This window comes from Lepidochelys kempii, chromosome 1 (genome assembly GCF_965140265.1).
Source record: "Lepidochelys kempii isolate rLepKem1 chromosome 1, rLepKem1.hap2, whole genome shotgun sequence".
Taxonomy (NCBI): domain Eukaryota; kingdom Metazoa; phylum Chordata; order Testudines; family Cheloniidae; genus Lepidochelys; species Lepidochelys kempii.
In genome coordinates, this window is record NC_133256.1 from 119,116,319 (window position 1) to 119,136,548 (window position 20,230).

The 20,230-nt window shown below is 38.5% G+C and overlaps 1 protein-coding gene across 4 annotated transcripts in view; it reads right to left on the reverse strand.

Annotated features, from left to right (window-relative positions):
- The window catches only part of TMEM131 (transmembrane protein 131), a 202,525-nt gene that overhangs the window by 30,589 nt on the left and 151,706 nt on the right, over window positions 1–20,230 (reverse strand). For 3 of the 4 annotated variants that reach the window (XR_012159916.1, XM_073352811.1, XM_073352835.1), the window contains exons 29-36: window positions 19,730–19,915; window positions 16,444–16,602; window positions 15,127–15,722; window positions 9,500–9,675; window positions 8,194–8,321; window positions 5,648–5,772; window positions 5,317–5,475; window positions 2,945–3,110 (exon numbers count right to left, since the gene is read on the reverse strand). Coding sequence is in view for 3 of the 4 variants with exons in the window: in XM_073352811.1 (XP_073208912.1) it covers window positions 2,945–3,110; window positions 5,317–5,475; window positions 5,648–5,772; window positions 8,194–8,321; window positions 9,500–9,675; window positions 15,127–15,722; window positions 16,444–16,602; window positions 19,730–19,915 (1,695 nt within the window). In the remaining variant the exon portion in view is untranslated. The remainder of the gene's footprint in view (window positions 1–2,944; window positions 3,111–5,316; window positions 5,476–5,647; window positions 5,773–8,193; window positions 8,322–9,499; window positions 9,676–15,126; window positions 15,723–16,443; window positions 16,603–19,729; window positions 19,916–20,230) is intronic. The other variant, XM_073352822.1, reaches the window with a different exon arrangement.

Consider the following 20,230-nt stretch of genomic DNA (forward strand, 5'->3'; position numbering starts at 1 on the left):
GATTGCAGGAGTATTTATGGCTCTCAACAGAAAAGTAAAAAGGAACATTTGGCCTTTGTTGACTGCTGACTCAAGGTTGCCGTAGCAGATGAAGATCTTCCCTTTTGAAAGCTGGGCTTTTTTCTAGGTGGTTCTGATGGTCTATGGAAAACTGAACTGAAAAGGATGTGATCTGCATCATCTGATATAGAGTAAACCTTTTATCTGCAGGGGGACATATGCCCAGCGAATGAAGACGAGCTCTGGATTCCTTCAAAGTATGCAGCAAATCATCTGTGGTGTCCCTGAACAACTTTAGACCATTGAAAAGGAGGTCCCTTACCATGTTGTGGACGTCACATGGAAATCCTGAGAAACTGCTCTTGTGGTAGATGTTCAATAAGAGCTAATCATTGTATAATTAACGTGACTGTAATTTTCCAGAATTGCCTGTGCCCCAAAAGGTCACAGGGAGTAATCTTTGAATGTTGTTGCCCATGACTGAAGAACTCAGCGGGGGTGGAACAAGGGTGGGGGCAGGGGAAATAAAAACTCCCATCCCTCAGCTGGGACATAATACCTTTTGTTTGGTCTTTTAGTTGTTGGGGGTGGGGGAGCAGTAGCAGGAGTCTGCCAGACGGACTGGGTAGGTTCTATAAAATACTCGGCTTACAGGGAGGGCTCCCCGTGCTGATGACAATGTATGCAATATGTCAACCAATTTGTGCTGTATTTTCTGCACTACTTCTAATAGGAACTATCAGATCTTGAAACTGTCTGAAATAGTAAACATGAGATGACAGCTTCATTCAGAGAGGAAGAAGAAATATTAGACTGTGGAGTAGCTTCCTTGTCAGGTCTCCATTCCTGGTCCTCGAATGTGTCATCCTGTCTTGGAGATTGTTGAGGAGGACCAGAAGCCCTCCACACAGCTAAAGCTGTCATCCATGCTCTCATCCTAATTACTGCAACATCTCTCTCTCTGGCCTTGAAAATATGCAGTCTTGCCTTACTGATATCCACTCAGAAGGCTGATTAAAGATATTAAGGGTCTGTTGCTTTGATTATGTCACCCTTCTCTTTGAATCTCTCCAGTGGCTCCCCCTGTTCATTCACACCAAAACTAAGCTTCTTGTCTTCATTTTCAAAGGTTTTCAAAGCCTATTCCCATGCTACTACCTATGACCTCTCATTCAGTATTGAAATGTTGACTCCTGCCTCTAGTCAGCAACTACCTCCACTGGCCACTTACATCTTCAGACTTTGTGCTTTCTTCCATACTGCACCTCACTCTTGGAGGAGCTCCCTGTAAATATCTGAAAAGCTACCTCATTATCCTCCTTCAAACTCTCCTTTGACATGATTGCCTACAAAAAATGTAATAGTTGGTTGATGTGTAGAGCCCACTGCCTATCAGGCTGACCAATGTGGTACCATTGTGTTCTTGTACTTGCCAGTCTGTCTCTCTGTATCCATTTGATATCTCATCTTATACTTAGATGCCACAAGACTGTATACTTAGGCTCTTCAAGGCAGGGACAGTTTTTGTTTTGTGTCTGTACAGCACCTAGCACAATGGAGTCCTGGTCCAGGACTAGTGCTCGTAGACATATGATAATAATTATTATTTTTAATTAACTACTTAGAATTACAACTTCCAGACAAACTAAATTTCAGAACACTGTTTAGCAGAGGACAGCATTATCCCATTTCAATAATTTTAATCCCCACAAAAACAAGCACATCTACCCAAACACACTGCAGGAAAATTTAAGCATCATACTGATTAAAAGCCACTGCCAATCCTCACTGAAATTAATGCAAGTCTTTCAGTTGATTTCAATGGGCACTGGATAAGGCCCTGAGTGCTCTTAAATGAGCAGACGACTGAGCCAGTGCTAACGGGATAAAATTTAACAAGCCTGTTGTCTAGTTTTGCTACTCTAAGCTGGTAAGAAAGACTGTTGATATGCAGCCATATTTTAGCCATCAAATGTTGAGAAAAATCAAGTTACATGAAATCTGAGCAGAAAGGTCATACTTAAAAGATTAACTATGTTCTATAACTCAGTATTTCACTGTTCCCTAGATATATATTGCAAATATTGAGGTGAATTTATATAAGGGAAAAGTAAAAAATTTAAGAGAAGTCCCTGTATTTTAATGTTACTTAGTCTGAGTCTACAACAATAGGGATAGAGGATCTAACTTTAGCTGCTGAATTTTTAAATTTTATTTGTAAATATTTATTATTTTGATTCAGTAAAGATTATTAACTGTGCCCAGGAAGTAAAATATGTATATTTTTATACTTTAGGGCAGTAAGTTTTTCAATTATAAGGAGGAATATTGAGATTACACCACTCAGTAGCAACAGAAAATGTTTTTATCAAAAGAAAATGCAGGAGGGAATCAATTTTTCATGGCTACATTGCTATCAGCATCAGTGGGGCTATTGAAATATAGCTTTATGGAAAAATGCAACACCATTCTAGCTTGTGTTTACCATTTCCCCTATATGCTTATAAGAACCTACAGCAGAACAGCACAAATTAGCAGAATTAGCTAATTCCATATAATCTATGCTTTTAAAAACAGATTATGTGCAATTGTTGACATTTGATAATCAGATGGTTAGGACATATAGGCGATTTATAACTATATTTCTAGTTTTTTCCACTAAATGTAAAGTTAAGATTAGCTAGAATTTTTATATCAGATTCCCAGTTATCGGTGTTACATGGAGGATCCCAAGCTTTCAAAAGCACTGCACAGATTTGAGATAATGTCTCTACCATTAAGAGTATTAAAAGGGAGAGAAAACACATTAAGAAATATACTGGCGGGGGATGACTTAGATAACCTAACAGCTCTTTTTCCACCTCTAATTTGTATGTTTCTATGAGCTTCACATAATTGCAAAGACTGAAAACTTGCTTAACATGAGGTAGAGATTTCAACTTACTTGCTGTAACTGCTGTTCACAATACTACTATAAGTGCTCCGTGGCACAAAAGCTAGAGATGCAGGAGGAGGAGATGGAGAGGCAGGAGTTGGTGAGGTCTGTCGTTGTTTCAAGAAAGCATCTGCGTTGAGGGTTTGCAGAGACAGTTTATAAAGGTTGTCGGTAGCTGGGAAACCAAGGAAAAAAGGTCTCATAGTATTTCATTTCACCACATGGGCCACTCTTAAGGAGGTCTGTCATCCTTTCTGAAGTACTGTATCTCCTGCTCGTATTCTCATAGAAATGTTTACATCAAAATATATTCATGTAACAATATTTATGTATTAAATATTCATATCAAATTTTCAGAGAGAGAAAATGGAGAATTAAGTGAAATGAATATCAACCAATATAATGTCACAAAAAGCTGGGCTGAGGAAAGCTGTCTGGGAGTTGTACTGGTGACAGAACTTCAGCAAAAAGTAATTTTATTATAGCCTGTAATTCTCTGCTAACAAACTATCAAATCATGGTAGTGGCCTTCCACCCCGGAGTCTGTGTAGATTTCAGTCAGGTGAAAAAGCTGTTTATCATTTTTGCTAAAACACAAGGTGAACAAACTTCTGTGAAAATGAAGTTTTCCAACAATTTTGCAAGTCAACCTTTCCCACAGTTCTAGTTCTCAGTGCTTTGTTTAAAAGCTTTGTTTTTAAAAAATCACGTATAGGTTAATAATAATGCAGAAAAAACACAGCTAGATCCAGAATCAGATTTTGTCTATGACAGGAGGAGATTTCTGAACTGTCAGCGAAAAAACTGCTGCATACTGCAGCACATGAAGCCCATACCGATATAGTTGCTAATTAAAATTGCTGCAGGACTGCACATCAGACCTATATAGGAACGTGTTTGGCTGTATACCTTTGGGATAGTGAATTGGAGCAAAGGCAGCAGGTAGTTTATTTACAAAGCGAGTTAAAGCAGCATTTGAAAAGCATGGAATGGGTAGAGAAAGGTGTATCTTTAAACATGCCTCCATTTCCCCAATTAAAAATCTCCTATTTTCCTCCATTGTCTGTAGCCTTAGCATCACACTCGACCATAAACTGTTATCCTACCACATCATCTACATCTGACAATCATCACCTCTACACATCCCTGCCTTAGCTCCACCTCTGCTGAAATTTTCATCCATGCCACTTAGCTCCTATCACACTGACCTTTTCCTATGGTCTTCATTAGTGCCTGCTCCCTCAATGCAGAATGCTGCTGCTTCTCTCTTACACACCTAGGAAGTGGAACCATGTCCACCCTACCTCTGGTCTCCACCTACACAGAACTAGAGCTCCCCATTATCTTCCAACGTTTTGTGACTGAAACTCTCAGGCCAGGGAAGATGACTATATAGGGGCAGGAAGGCAAAAATGAAAACCAGCAAATGCTACTATAATCACTATAAGAGGCATATGTTTATACCCAAAGCAATCTGTGCCAGCAGTGACAAAGATCTTCCTGAGAAAGTGGAGTCAAGCAGGAACTCTGCATTTCACAATTTTCTCCCTTCCACTCGTGGCATAAAGCCAGGTTTGATTGTTTCTCTGGTTTCTAGCCCTGCCCTGAAGTATCAGTCATCAGTTGGAACCAAACACAGCCCTCAAAGCCTGGCTGAATAACAAATGATTGAGGTGTAGCATTTGGCTTCAAGTTGTCCCTGGTCCCACCAGAATACTCTCATCATGTATTATTCACATCTATAAGCAGTTTTGGGGTACAGTTTGGATGAAAGACTCAGGCAAAGCTGGTTTATACTGTAGGGAAGGGGAAGAAAATGGTAAAGCCTTTTTAGTAAGCGTTTTGGGAGAGGGACTGCTTTATTATGTCTGTACAGAACTGAGCATGAAGTGGTCTTGGTCCTTACTGGGGGCTCTGCCTGCTACTGAAATGCAAGTACTAATAGTGAATAGTTTCATCTAATAAATACTCTCTGGTTACTTCAGATATTCTCATTATTGCTTCCCTAGGATATACAAATTGTCTAGTTTTAACCTCAACTGCAATGGACCTGACAAAATAGAGCCCACATTTCAAAAGACTGGTGCATTCTGTTTTCAGACGATCAGCTATATTAATATTCTTCCCATCATTGCCAATTCTCAGTTTTTGCACAATTCTGCCCACTGCTAAAGAACTGTGGAAAAATCAAGGTTCTACCCCTCATTTTCAGACCTCCACATTACCACTAGACATTGTCAAAATGGGGGCCACTACAGAAAAAATAGGAACAGGATTGTGTATGGCGGGCAGATGGGAAGATTTAAAGAAGAATCACAACGAACAGCCCTTGCTGTTTTGCAGAACACTGTAGTCTCCTGTTGTACAGTAACTGTACTTACAGCTGCCTGCTTTGTGAAGTGGCACCGAGTCCCACTCTGGTGGTGGAGAATCTTTTTCCCCTTCTGAACTGCTGGTATTGCCTAATTCCTGTCCAGAGCCACTGGGGAGAAATTTTGCTAGTACTGATGGCCTGCTGTCCATTAACTTATTGTTTGGACCTGTACAAAAAAACAGAGCAAGCCATAGCCATTAAGAGATGCACTTATTTCTCCTTGTGCAGAGATCTAGAAGCTAGAACTCTAAAAACTGAAAAATTAAGAAACCATTTGTGTAATTTAACAAAAATCCAAAGCCCAAGATATTTGTTTAAGAGCAACTGGTATATTGTACCTCTTGTTTTCGGGAGGTTTCTTGATTTGGACCCATTTGTCAGCATGTGCTGAAGAGACATCTTGGATGAAAAGGTTTTGCGCTGTTTGTTTTCCAGTGGGGGAGTATATGGTAATTCCAAGGAACTAAAGTGAAAACATGAACACAGATTTATTCTTTGTTGCTGGGTGAAGTGTTGCAGAAGAGTTTCACTTATATACAAGCCGTGTAGTTTTATACAAGTCTGGTCTTCTCTGACTTGCCTCATTACTCCCCTGCTTTTAGTCCATCCTGATTGCAGCTGGCAAGATCATCTATTCCTGTTGCTTTAAGTCTCCTCTTCTCTTTACATTTCTGCATTGGCCTTCCTTGTTTATGTCAAGCTTCTCCTCCCATTCAAAGTTCTCCATAACTGTAACTCTGCCTTTGTCTACATCTCTGTCCTCATCTCCTCCTACACCCCATTGCACTCTCATGCACCCAAATCCCTGGGTGCCTCATCACCCGATCTGTCTCCTTCTCCAAACTCAATCTTTATACCTTTTATGCTGCTGCCCATATACCTATAATGGCCTCTAAATTAACCCATAACTTCAAGAACCCACTGATTTTTTTCACACTGGAGCTTTCTGATGGTATAAAACTGTCACAGCTAGGTAGGTGATGAGCTGTGATTGCCCCTCTTCCCCTCTGTTCCTTTTTCTATTCTTACTAGCTCAAACATTCCTGCTACTCCCATCATCCCATCTTGACTCCCAGTTAAACATTAAAAAACAACAAAACTATTGCAACCAATAGCAAGTTCATTTGCCTGTATATTTTATTCTTGATCCCCAACCATTCAGACTGTAAGCTCTTTAGGGCAGGGGGGAGTCTCACCCAACACAATCCTCAGTATGGTCTTTGGATGCGGTCATAAAGTTTATTAATAAATACCTGTCTATAATTTGGAAAGCAAACAAAATGTGATCATGGTAAAGGAAAGAGGGGAGACTACAATTAGCAGCATTTTCAGAAGCAGTCTGAAGGAAATCAGTGTATACACTCACTCTAGATTTCTGCTAGTCTAGTATTTATTTGCCACAACCCCTGAGGGAACACATAAATTAATATTCTGCGTTCCATCTATTATGCAATTCAGAGGCGTGGCATTTGTGATTTTATAAAACTCCCCAGTCAGCAGTGTCGGAAAGAAATGGGTGTAGTAAGACTAAACCTCTCTGTCAGCACAGATGATGCAGAGGCACAGTAAAAATCATTCTAGCACCAGACAAGAGGAAGAAGTAGCCGTAGCCTTCCCAGATCACTGATCTGAGAATCTGATCCATAAATTGTGAGTAGGGCCCTACCAAATTAACAGTGTTCAAAAAATGTGTTCCAGACTGTGAAATATGATCTTCCCAGTGAAATCTGGCACCCAGCTGTGGGTTCCTACACTGTACAGGGCTCCAGCACTAGTCCCAGTCCAGGATTCAGACTTCCTCTTCCCCTGCAGGGGCTGCTTCGACCCACCTCTGGGATCTCCCCAGCTGTAGGAAGCTCCACAACTCCGGTTATCAATCACCCCTCCCCTTTCCCCCTTCCCTGTGCAAGCAAGCTGCAGCTGGAGCTCTCTCTCTCACACACACACACCCCACCCCCCTCCAGCTGTCTCACACCCCACCCTGCGCGGGGAGGCTGCGGCTCCAGCTGTGACACCCCTATTCACCCCATGCGGAGAGGCTGCAGCTCCAGCTGTCAGCCTCTCCACTGGGGCAGGAGACTGCTGGGAAAAACAGGACCTATGGTAACCCTCCCCATCCCTTTCCCTCCCCCTCCCCTGTAACCCTCACTTCTGCGCTGCTTTGGTGATGGTACTGGCTTTAGAGATCGGCACCCGGCCAGCAGCCTTTGCTCTCTGGCTGCCCAGCTCCAAAGGCAGTGCCCCCCCCTGAAGCAGGGTAGAAGTGTGGATGACAATCCCTTGGCCCCCCTACAATAGCCTTGCAACCTCCCGAGCGCCTTTTGCGTCAGGACCCCTGTTACAACACCATAAAATTTCAGAGGTAAATATCTGAAAGCGTGAAACTGATCAATTTAAAAAACCTCTGGCTGTGAAATTGGCCAAAATGGACCATGAATTTGGTAGGGCGATAATTATAACACTCAATAGGAAAAATTCTGTAACTATAATTCCACTGAGAGTACCTCATATCAACCACAGGCGTGAACCATGTACTTTATTACGTAATTGCAATACTTGATGGAATGTTGGTCATATCTGTTTTTCTACATGAAGTTCATTACCAAAAGTGTCACATTATTGCAGTTGATTCACTGCTCAAGATTTAGCATGTATCTCAATGATGCACAGCATTCCTGTCAGATGATTCCTTACATTCATAAAACAGATATTCTCCAACAACAGGAAGGAAGACCATTAAGGTTAGCCGCTGCTACAGGTAGGTTTTTCTGAGCAGGCTGGCAGCCCAAAGACTTGAAGACCATAGAAAGCTCCACCTTCATATATTTCCCCTTCAAGCATAAAGCCTTCCTAACTAGGAGGAGATCCTTATAATTATGCTCACCTTGATCTCAAATCTGCTGGAATTTCTTTCTTGATATTTGATAGTTTTTTCCCTCTCTGTTTTATTTGGAATATTTCACCTTCATGCTTTTCTGGCATGGCTTGTTTTCCCTTTTGCTTTTCTGGTTCCTACAAAAGCCAACACACAGTAACACAGAAAACATTAAGAACAGTAACTGAAGGATCCTGCTTCAATAAAAACCAGAGAGAGAAAACGGCATCAGCAATAGTGAGCAATTTGCATAATGGATGATAACATTTCAACACTCAATAGTGACAATCCCCCTCCATCCCTAAAGTGAATTTAATGCCTATTAAAAAGTGGTTCACCTTCCTAGAGGATTTCAGTCTCTACTTATCCACAGAAATAGTACAGGATGGGCAGCAGCAATGCAAACTTCCTCAGATTACCCTACTAATGTGCTTCAAACCTGATTTTGGGGGGCCATTCTAGGAACATGAGGGTAGCTCCAACTCCATGTTCATTCAGACCTTTGGTGAGACTGTTAAAAAGGATGCTGGTTATGGACTTTGGACAGAGATGGACAACTCAGTTCATATAGTCACTGATCAGTCATCAGAGGATGGTAACTTTCTGTCATTGATGATGTGCGCTGCATTTGACAGACAACCAAAAACTGAAATGGTTCCATATCTCAACTAGATAGGATGCTTTTAAGCAAAGAAATAGCAAGTTCAAGCAACTTCACCATTTGAGTTATTTCCCCTCTCTCACTTTACAGAGCCTCTGTGCTTTATGACTAAGGTGATAAAATTACACTGTCAAATTAATGACTAATCATCTTGCAAAGCAAAACTGATCAAACCTAAATATTTTAACATGTATTTAACCAGTTTTGCTTTCAAAACAGCAAGTTTCTAGCTACAATAAATTAATCACATTAAAAACATGCCCAAATTTTGGCTTTCTATTCTCTCCAATTAGTTTTATTTTGATTTCACAATGCATGTTTTGAGACAAAACCATTATCATGACCATTTGACAAATATACCAGTGGTTGAGATGCTGCAGTTGATTACCTAGCATCATTTGGCCCCTGTGAGCGAAACAAAAAGCAATGCAAGCACGTTCTAATTCTCTTTTCTATAAAGGAAGAATCCCCTTATTTCTCAGAGAGATTTGGAAATAGGCTGCTTATTAGTATTCTTGGTATCAGCGAACACAGTATAAGTAGCAGCTCCCACTATAAATGAATGTGTGTCAAAAGCAAAGTCATGCTTTCTACTTAGGTGAGCCACTAGGTATCTGAGAAGAGTACCCTTCCCTCCCTTTAACAGTTCTGTACCTCCTTTAGGAGTGGTTCTGTGTCTGGATTGGAGGTTTCGGTGGTGGTTGAAGAACTGTCATCATCTGCCAAAGAATCTTTCAGCTCATCCTCCTGTGGCTTTCCCTTTCCTCTTCTCTCCTTTTCCTCCCTCTTCTTCTGTGGTTTAGACTTGCGCTGAAATGGTTTCCCTTTCCCTAGGAGATAAGGGCACTCCAGATTATTAGCAGCTGTGCTCCAAGACTGGGAGTGTTTTGCACCACTTTGTGCACTGAAAAACAATCCATCACTAAGCCTCCCAAGCCAGTTGCAGCTCTTAGTTCCAGGAGATTTGGACTACTGTAGCGTTTTCATCTTCTTTCTCATACGGTGGTTAAAAGTGCAACTTCAGACTTTTGCTGATATGTCTTTATACCACTTCACTTCATCTATACAAGTCATGTCAAACCTAAAGAAATCTGACCAATACTAAGACTCTCACATTTATTCCCCCAAATACTATCAACATTACCCACCTTCTATAGAGACTGGCCACTTAGGCATACATAGTTCTCCTTTGTGACTCGTTGCTACCATGTGACTGGAATTCTGTTTGAATTCCTTAACTTTTAATATTAGAATTTCACCATGTAAGATTGATTTTGACATCAATCACTTTAGAAATCACTATGAAAGTTTTAGTACCTTACCAGACAAATGAGAAATGGAACTGCTCTGCAGACTTCAGTTGTTCATTTTTTGTGTTTGAGAACTACAGTAATTTGATGGAGGGTATTTACAAATATTACAAAGTTTCTATGAGAGGATCTAACAAGTATGCCAGGGGACACAGATTAAACAATCAGTCTTCAACATATTTCGTTCTCTCTGAGTTACATTATTTTAATACTTAAAACTAAATTTTATGTCCTACATTTTAAGCCCCAAAGTTTTGGATGTTACTACAGGATAAAACAGGAAAAATGTATTAAAAAAATCCGTAGACTTATCTATAAAGTTAGTTGCAACAGTTAAGATCATCCACCAGTCTCTACAACAAATCTATATATAAACAGGAGCTAATTATATTTAAATATATTTATTTCTTTTTTGGTTTCTCTCAATTTCAGGTTGAAGGTGCCTGAGCTCAGGAAAATTTACTGGGGGGATAGGTTCAAAAGGAGCATCATCTATAGATCTATCAAAATCCTGCCAGAACTCTTGGTAGACAAAATACTATGGTATGTCTTGGACTCTTGGGAAAGGGAAATGAGTTAACATCATAAAGAGCATAAATATTGAGCAACTTGAGCAACAGGTGTGGGTTTGTTTGTTTGGTTTTAAACACCCTCATCTTGATCCATAGGCTTCTCTCAACATTACCTCTAATTATTCCCTTACTAATTTCTGCCAGCCATCCACTACAATACCATTTAATAAGATCTTCCTCAGATGCTGGCTTTAAGACTAAATGCATTCACTTATAAGCCATATTGTCTACACACTGCTGTTTTGTTTTTAATACTTTATTTGAGAGAAGACCAAATTCAGCTCTACTGTAAATGGGTGTAATTTCCATTGAGATTTGTGTCTGCTTATGTTGGAACTGAATCTGGTTCATAATGGTTGTTGCCATACTTAATTGTGTAAAACTTTTTGGAACAAAAGTTATATGAAAGATACTACACAAAATAAGGTTCTGACCCTGCAGACACTTAGTTGTGAAGATAGCCCCGTTGTGGAAAGCTGTACTCACACAGTCTGTACCTATAAACTAAACTTCTATTTTTCTGGGTTTAAAAGTTAAAAATCAACACTGCATATATTCATTTTAAATCCACATATCGTCTGAGAAGTTATTGCTCCTAACATATTCTTCAGCATTAAACTGTAAAATAGTTAGACACCTTCAGGAAATATATTAAAACATTTTTGCAAACCTAATGATTGACTTCTCCTCCTTCTAGATCTGCCTATTTATTATCACAATTGAGACGGTTGTAAAAAAACCACAAAGTTACACATCAAGCAAGGTTCATTCTAGCAGCTAACAATGGTTGGAAGAAAACAGTCTACTTAAAAAAAATTGCATTTCTCTCAGGAAATTTCCCCGGCCTCTTGTTAAGATTAACTAAAAAATGAGAATTTTTTCTTCATGTCTGTACACAAAATTTTGTCGAAGGTACAAACTAACAAAGGACACATTTTAAATGTATTTTGATGCCTAAAGATCCATATAGGTGCTTCTGAAAATTCAGCTAGGTAGCTAACTGCGTATTTAGACACCTAAATACTATTAAAAGCCTGGCTCACATTATCAGTGTCTCCTGTTCAGGAAAACATTCATGTAAAAAATAGAAAAGTTCGTAGGGGAACTAAAGATCAGGTGTATATGAAACCACCTTGAATTTTTGTTTTTTAAAAGCAGATTTCAAGATGACCGTGCTTCTTTAACAGATGTAACAAGTCAATAGAGATTTCACTAATGTACAAGAGACCTTGTTAAATGGGTAACTTAAGAGCTAGGTCAAATTTGGCTCAAAATTTAGGTTTGTAAAGACACACACACTTATCAAACCTTAAAGTAATTGATTTAAGACTTAAGAAACCTTAGATGACTTGAAATATTTTCATGAAATGAAAAACTGTTGAATGTAAACAATACTTTAACAAAAATAACCCTTGTACCGTTTGCTTCATTGTGTTAGGGCACAAGAATCTGAAACTGAGAAAGTCTATTCACCAGATAAATGTTTAAAAATTCCATTCATTTTTATAGTAACTTATTAGAAGGGTAGGTAAGTATGCAATAGCCACGTCGGTCCCAGGATATTAGAGAAGTATCTTTTATTAAACCAACTTCTTATGGCTTATCCACTAACACCCCCTTTTTGTGCTACGACTGCAGAGGTGTTAACAGGCCACTATCTTGAATGGTCCCTTACAATATATAAGTAACAATTACTTATGCTAAACAATCTGTTCAACCTTGCATTTTTGCTGTGAAGTTGAGAGTTCCTTTGCCAGACCTGAAGAAGACCTCTGTGTGGCTTGAAAGCTTGTCTCTCACCAACAGAAGCTGGTACAATAAAAGATATTACCTCACCTACTTTCTCTCTCTAGGATAAGTAAGGAAATTTGTTTAATACGCACTTTCACTCTGATAATGCTCTCTAACATACTGTAAGGCACCTATAAAGGTCTGGTTTCTTTATAATGAGACTAATTTCTCTAGTTTGATTTTTTGTCATGTTAGTAACACCACATTCTGGATACAACAGTATTTGATCAATCCTACATAAAACATTTGAAAATCAAATATTCAAAAAGTTGCTGTCAAAATGCAGATTTCACACTAAAAAACCCAGTGAACTGTTAAAAAAAATAAATCAGGATTTCCCAAAGCAACACGTTTTCATGGGTGCTAACAAATGAGAATCTAGTCCTATCAAACTTAAGTGTCTGTTCTAACATTCCTAAGTTTTCACCTTCAGAGAAGTTCTATAATTTTAGGTGATGAAATTTCTCTTGGGTATACCTCTCAAAATTATACTTATGACAAATAAATTCCTGTATTTTTGCTTGTGCAATTTCATGTAACAATCAGACAAGATCCTGATAGTTCACAAACAAACTTCAGACTTCTAGAGTGTACTATCTCTGAAGAACTAGTTTATAGACTGAGAAACAGCTGCTGTAAGACTTTACAGAAGTGATACTTCTTAGCTAGATACCATAGCACAAATTCTATTTCATAAGAGACTGATTATGCAAACATTTGGGTACATGCATAGTTACATGTACAACTGCTTGAAGAATCGGGCCCCAATTTTTTTAAATCCAAGTCCTAATGGATGAAGCAAGTATCTCAATAAAGAAATTTTTTTTAAAAAGTGTATGAGAGGGAGATCGGAAATGGACAAGTTTGATCATGTATTTGTGTAGACTTTTCTAAGGATGAAGGGCTTTTTATATATTTGTTGGTTTGGGAAGATGAAAATAATAAAACTGCTTGTCTGAAAGCAAAGGAAAAAAAAAGGCATCCAATATAGCCTCACTCCCAAGCAGAAACGACCAAGGCTACTAAAGGGATGCTTTTTATAGAAGTATGGACTTATCTGAAGGTATTTAGAATTAGGAAAAAGTTACAAGAGAAAAAATGGACATTCATTAGGATGAATAATGATTCATTAGGACTTACGTGAAATGTTCTAACTTCATTTAGACTTCTGCTGAAATTGTTAGACAACAAACTAGCAAGTGATTACACAGTGCATACTGCTTGAAAAATGGGTAAATAAAAACTTTATAACTGGCACTCGCAATATTTAGGAACAGCTATTTTCATCCTAAATATGTTAAGATAATCTTCCAACATACAAATTACTGAGAATTGTTCCAACCAGGAAACAGATATGAAAATGGTAGTTAAGTCATACGAGCCATTCATTTGCTAAAAGACACAACACTTTTGTTTCCAAGTCTTAAGAAATAAAAAGTATAGTCTCCATAGTTCCACTAGACCATGATACTGCTGAAATCCTAGATGGACCTCATTCATAAGCACAGCCAACACTTTGCATCCATCAGGAATATTTAATACCATCTGTCCATAACAGTGTTGTGTTACTAAGTTGTATTTTTTAATCATTACAATACAAGTTAAAATTGCTTTATCTGTTGTGATTACAGAGTCATTTTAAGGTTTCTAACCGTATCCTCTGATCTCTTCCCCCATCTACGTCCATCTTTAATGAATTTTATATAGCGTGTATGAAAGGCATCAGCAATATTCCATGTAAACCATACTGCCTAAATGAGCTACCCCACCCCCCAAAAAACAACCAAAACCAAACCAAACCACCAAAAAGAATAGATTTAAATTTGTAAGTAGGTTGACCCATCAGAGATGTGTATGTTAGACTCAACTGGCTAATTAGAAAACAGTTTTGGACAATCAGTGTAATCAAAAGCTACACTAATGAAATATTTACAGTATGAGAATAAATTTCTACTAATAATCTCAAAATTTGTTTTGAAAATTGTCTAAACTCAACACACATGATGTATGTATTTCAAGAGCATTTGAGAAATCAAAAGGTGCACATATAAACAACTCTACAGGCACCCTAGCTTCATACAGAGATTAACACACTTCATTAAAAAAAAATCAAGCAGGTACCATTTATTAACTTGTCGACCTTCTAACATCAAGGATTTTCGGTCACAACTGCAAGTGCTTGGCATGAAGAATTTCATTCTGACAATACTATATTGATTCACTATGTTCCACTTTTCAGTTTTCATAATAAACTAGGGCAACCATCCCCCTTTCCCAAAACTAACTGGAGGCTAAAAGGACTGAAGCCAGAAGAACAGTAATTTAAAAAGATTTCTAAATATATACACTTCGGTTTTCAGTAAAAACCTATTTCATATAAAACTTGCAAAAGAAAGCATATCCAATGTTGAATGGACAATTCCAGTGTTATCAAGAGACTGGAAGGAAGTATATGAACGCTACTCAGGATCATGCATGACGCTCTGGTACAGCAGAGAAGTTAGCAGCTTACAACACTATGAAACTGTAACCTTTACTGGTTCAAATCTCATTCCTTGGCTGTCGTAATGTGTCACCCATATCATTAAGTAAAGCAGAGTTGTATTACCTTTGTTTTTTGTTACTGGAGATGGGGGCTGCTCTGTAAACACATCTGGGGAAGGGGATTCTGGATGGTCAAACTCTTTGTCCATAGTTTCTATCAGACCAGTGATATCTGAATCCTCTGAGCTGTGCCTTGTGTTGCTGGTACATTCTGGGTGTGAAGGGTTAAGAAGTGGTGATTGTGGAAAAGAACTTTCAGACTGCTGCTCTTGTTGCTGAGGCACTGTTGGTGTTGGCTGTTGTGAATGCTGCTCTAAGAGAACTTGAGCATGTTGCTGGTTTGTTTGCTGGTTCTGCTTTGCCCCCCTGGATCTTCTGCCTGCTGTGTGATTCTGAGCTGTAGCACCTGAATCGAGGATAAGGGAACCTCCTCTGTTAGATGACTGCATAGAAGCGGTCTGTAGGGAAGTCCTGCTAGCAACATTTGAGTTGTTTTTAGATTTGACATTTTCAATATCAGCTGAATTTCTATTGCTGTGCAGATGTGCTGTTGGATTGCATTGCTTATGACTTCCTGTAGTGGATCGTGATGAGGAACCACCTGCTCCATAGATTCCTCTGGAGGAACTGTGATTAGAGTCCGATCCAAGTGCATTCAAGCTGGAAGAAGAGCAAGTGTGTTCAAATATACAGTAAGTGTATATTCCTCTACATAAGAAGAGTTATTACATCCATTAGTAATCCTGAACTACACAGTTCTTGGCTTATTTATCACAGAAATGTAACATGAAAACTCCCTTAAAGCTCAACTGACAAGTCAGTAATACTTAATATCCCTTATTCACTTGCTGATTTACATTTGTGAACAAATCACAGCAACAACACATAGTACATGTGAGAAGGAATACTGGTGTGGGGAGTTTCTTTTTCAAATAAAGCCCTAGGAGGCCGGGGTAGTCTACGTTTTGTAAAAGTATAGTCAAGGTCCAGACTCCAGAGAACATTTTTCACATTGCAACAACAAGTAGTAGTAAATAAAAAGATTTCACAGTCCATTCAAAAGTATCTGGCGGTCCAGATTTGGCCAGCAGTCTGCCTATTGAATACCTCTGCCCTAGGCAGAGAGCCTTAAGCAGAGGCGCTTTTGCCCCAGTCTGTTGCATTATACACTTTCTGTTTTTCTAACAGGTAGTATGTAATTTACTATGTTTATTTTCACAAAAAAGTAGGTATTCCTCCACCCTCCGCACACTATTTGGATGCCCTCTTAAGTTATTGCTGCATTACCAGTCCCTTTTGTTAGGAGGGTGACCTTGATTAGTCTCCTGTACTAGGAGAAATGTTCCTTTCCAAGTGGCCTTATTCATATGTGTGTACTTACTTTCCATCAGATGAAATTCCAACTATTCTCCTGAGATCAAATGGCCTTCCCATATCAAAGGGAGGGTTTGATGCCTCAAAGGACAGGCGCCTCCTGAATGGCTCCCAAATTCCTTGAGCATCTAAATAGGCTGTTCCAATTACCAAGAGAAAGAGTACACTATAGGGAACAGAAGTAAAAAAAACATTAATTTTCTTGTCATTGTTTTAGGGCTGATGAGGTGGAACGCTAACAAGGCAAAGAAAATGCATCTTTTGCCAACAAATCAAAAGCTAAAAGGTGAACAGTACCCAAAAAGCAATTTTATATGTGGCTGAAAAGAGAAAAATCCCAGCATGACACACACACCTATTTAACTCCTCGATGTACACATATTACTATGGGAGTTACAATTAAAGTGGAAAAACAAGATATACACATGATCCCCAAACCAAAAAGCTATGGAAAAAATAAGTTTCTGAAGCAGAAGTTAACTTGTTTCAATCAGCATGGTCTCTTCTTCTCCTTCCAAATTGTTGACAGCTTCTTGATATTTCCACTGTGTGAAATGAAGTACCAATTCACAGAAAAGTTTTACACAAAGATGCAATAAAAGAGTTAAGAAAAACTGATTAATAAAAAACAGGGAAACATCTCCAGATAAGTTCATCAATACTCTATTTAAGAAAGCAGAATTTTGGCCTTAGCTACTGTTTCCTGTCAAAACCACACTGTTATTGGGGAAAAGAGGGAGAGAGACGAGGGGAGGAGCATAGGTTAGAATCTGATCTGATGCACAGAAAACTGAAGAAATTTTAATTCTTGGGTAAAAATGCCATTGAGTAATTAAAGTATACTAGATGGACTAAAATAGTGTCAGCAGATTTAATGTGCAGACTAAAAGTACTATTGAATACACGCAGCAAGTGATTGTACTGAGAGAAAAAAGTGCATTTGTGCATTTATATAACACACAGTTGCTTGAGTAAAAAAAAAAATATGAGTTTTCTTCTGTTCCTGTGTTTCCATCATTCAATTCTTATTTTTACAGTTTTACTCTTGATATTTTAGTTATACTCAGTCAGTAGTGTTTCAATACAGTGAAACTGCAAAACAAATTTATTTTCATTTCTGTTTGTAACTACAATATAAGGAATATATTAAGAAATGGAAGAGGTACTGGCCTGAAAGTCAGGAGACCCAGGTTCTACACCCAGCTTTGCCACTAATCTGAGCTGTGATCTTGAGCAACTTACTTCACCTCTGTGTGCACCTCTCTCTCTCTCTCTCGCTACATCCTTTGTTTTGTCTATTTAGATTGTAAGCTCTCCCTGGAAGGGACTATCTCACTACATGTTTGTACACTGCCTAGCAAATGAGCCCCAACGAGGCTGTTAAGTGCTAAAACAACACAAAATAGTAGTAGCTTAGGGCAGGTGGCGATGAAGAATACCACTTCAACTGGAAATGCAAGGAGACTTTAGAGAGGCAGACCAATAACTTAAAATGGAATTTGATCTGGACATTAGGGCTAACACAGCCACTTGAGCAAAAAGTGTCATGGGACCTTTAATAACTTTCTGTGAAAGTTATTGAAGTACAAGTACAAGTAGTTAGGACCTGAAGGATTACGTCTCATCTGAAAGGCTGCATGCTGTCTTGATTGGCTGCTGCACTGCTTGATGCTAACTATAACAAGGGAATTTGTCAAGAAAGAAGTGAATGAGTTATGCTATCATCAAATAACCCCAAGTTCATTTACATGTAGTACACAAGGCTACAGCTTGTCCCCTTGATCTTTCCATGATGTTAGAAGGCAGTCACATTAGAATGTTTCCTTCACTGAGTATTGGTACTTATATTGTGGTTATAAGCAGGAGACAAGCTGAGACACTGAGTGTTTTGTAACTTAGACTAACAAAACATTACAAAGCACATACAAAATCCCCTGAAAACTGTACAATTTGAACAGCAAATGTTAGAACAATGACCCCTATATTATTTACCCAGTGAACAGACTGTTAAGCTAAAGTTAAGATTGCATGTAGTTAGCAACTATTTAGGGGAAGAAAAACTATAAAGACTTCTGCTCAAAAGGCAAAGTGTTGGGAAAGTACATAAACTAACTGTTCCATAATGCCTCTCCATTTCTTCATTGCCCACAAAACACTGCAAATGAGGGTACCCAAACACCTTTGCACAGATCTAAACTGAGCTTAGGAGCCAGTATCACTATGAAAGATGTATGAATATTTAACCATGGACTGCAGAGGAAATACTACTAGGACAACTATTCAGGTTCACAGTATCTGGCTGAAGCGCTACTATATATCACAGGAACTTATAGCATCACAGTATCTCTTACGCTGGGACACTATTTCAATAATGATTAAAAGGAAAAAGCCACTTATTGGAACACCAATACCATTTCTTGTAGCATCCTGGGTATGTGAAGAGGGAAGTCTCCCATACAAATACTGAACAGGTATGACGCTGTTTTATAATCTCTTCAGACTTCACAAACTAATCTGAGGTGGTGCAGTTCAGCCTACAGAGTGTAATACATTTTCAGTTCAAAAGCTAACAATCTCTTATTATGGTAAACACAACGACATTTTCTGAAAGATTTTGTGCTTTGTTGTCCGGTGTATTCATATGCTACTATGTAACCTCACTAACTAACTCTATTTTAAATGTTTTACATATGACTCAACAATGCCCTCCAGGTTCTCAGAAATTCTATTATTAGTATCACAAGTTGTCTGTCGCGTATAAAGGTGGCAGCAGAATTAAATTATTCAAAAGGCATTTGCTGCTGAACTCATCTAAGTCATTGTTTCATATCTCCCTAAGGGGCAGTGCTGTGGAAGAGTGACTTCTCACCTTCAAAAGGAGCCATGTTTAACAACGTTGCCTCAATTCATAACTTGGTTCAAGTCTGGTTTAGTTACAGCTATAAACAATCACACATCTTCATGGTTAATAGGAGTACAATATTTGATCTTAGCAAAGATGTTCTGGGCAAACATATATACTGTATTTTGCATTTGTTTTTCACAGAAAGTTAGAATTCCCAACACCATGGTGTTAGCACAAAATCCATAGTAGTTTGCACCTGTTTGTTCTTAACTTCATCTTATCATAATACATTATTTTACATCAATTACCAATTGCACTGTATACAAAATGTATCCTAAATTATACTAAAATCTAAGCATCTACCCTCTGTATTTTGTACTCAAACTCAGACAACTCCACGTACATTATGCAACTCATACCTCATTGCTCAGGTACAAGCAACTCATACCTCATTATTCCTGAGATGATTATGTACAGTGCCAGCTCCCAGTTCGGTCTGGGCAGGGCTTCTGCACATGTTGCTAACATATGATATGGAAGAGATGCATTCAATACAAATATAAATTCAGAGCCTCCTGCTGTAATGAATTTCAGTTCACGAATGACTCTGGAAGCAGTGAAATCTGGTGTAAACCTGAAAAAGTAAATGCAGATTGTTACAACTGTCCATATTTTAAGACTAAGTCTAGTATGACAGTTTTAAGTTCTAAATAATTTGCATTATTCATCCTTTTCATATTTTAAAAAGATAATAGCGACTGCAATGACTGTAATTTGGAGAGGTTTGCTGAAACTGACTGAATCAGTGGGATGATCATTAGTCTCCCATACACCTTCACCAAATAGTACCTATGGATATTATTCAAGTAACTTAAGAGACAATGAAATAAGTCTTTAAGTACATACACAGAAAGAACATATTCAATAAGAGGGAAGATTAAAGCCTAGA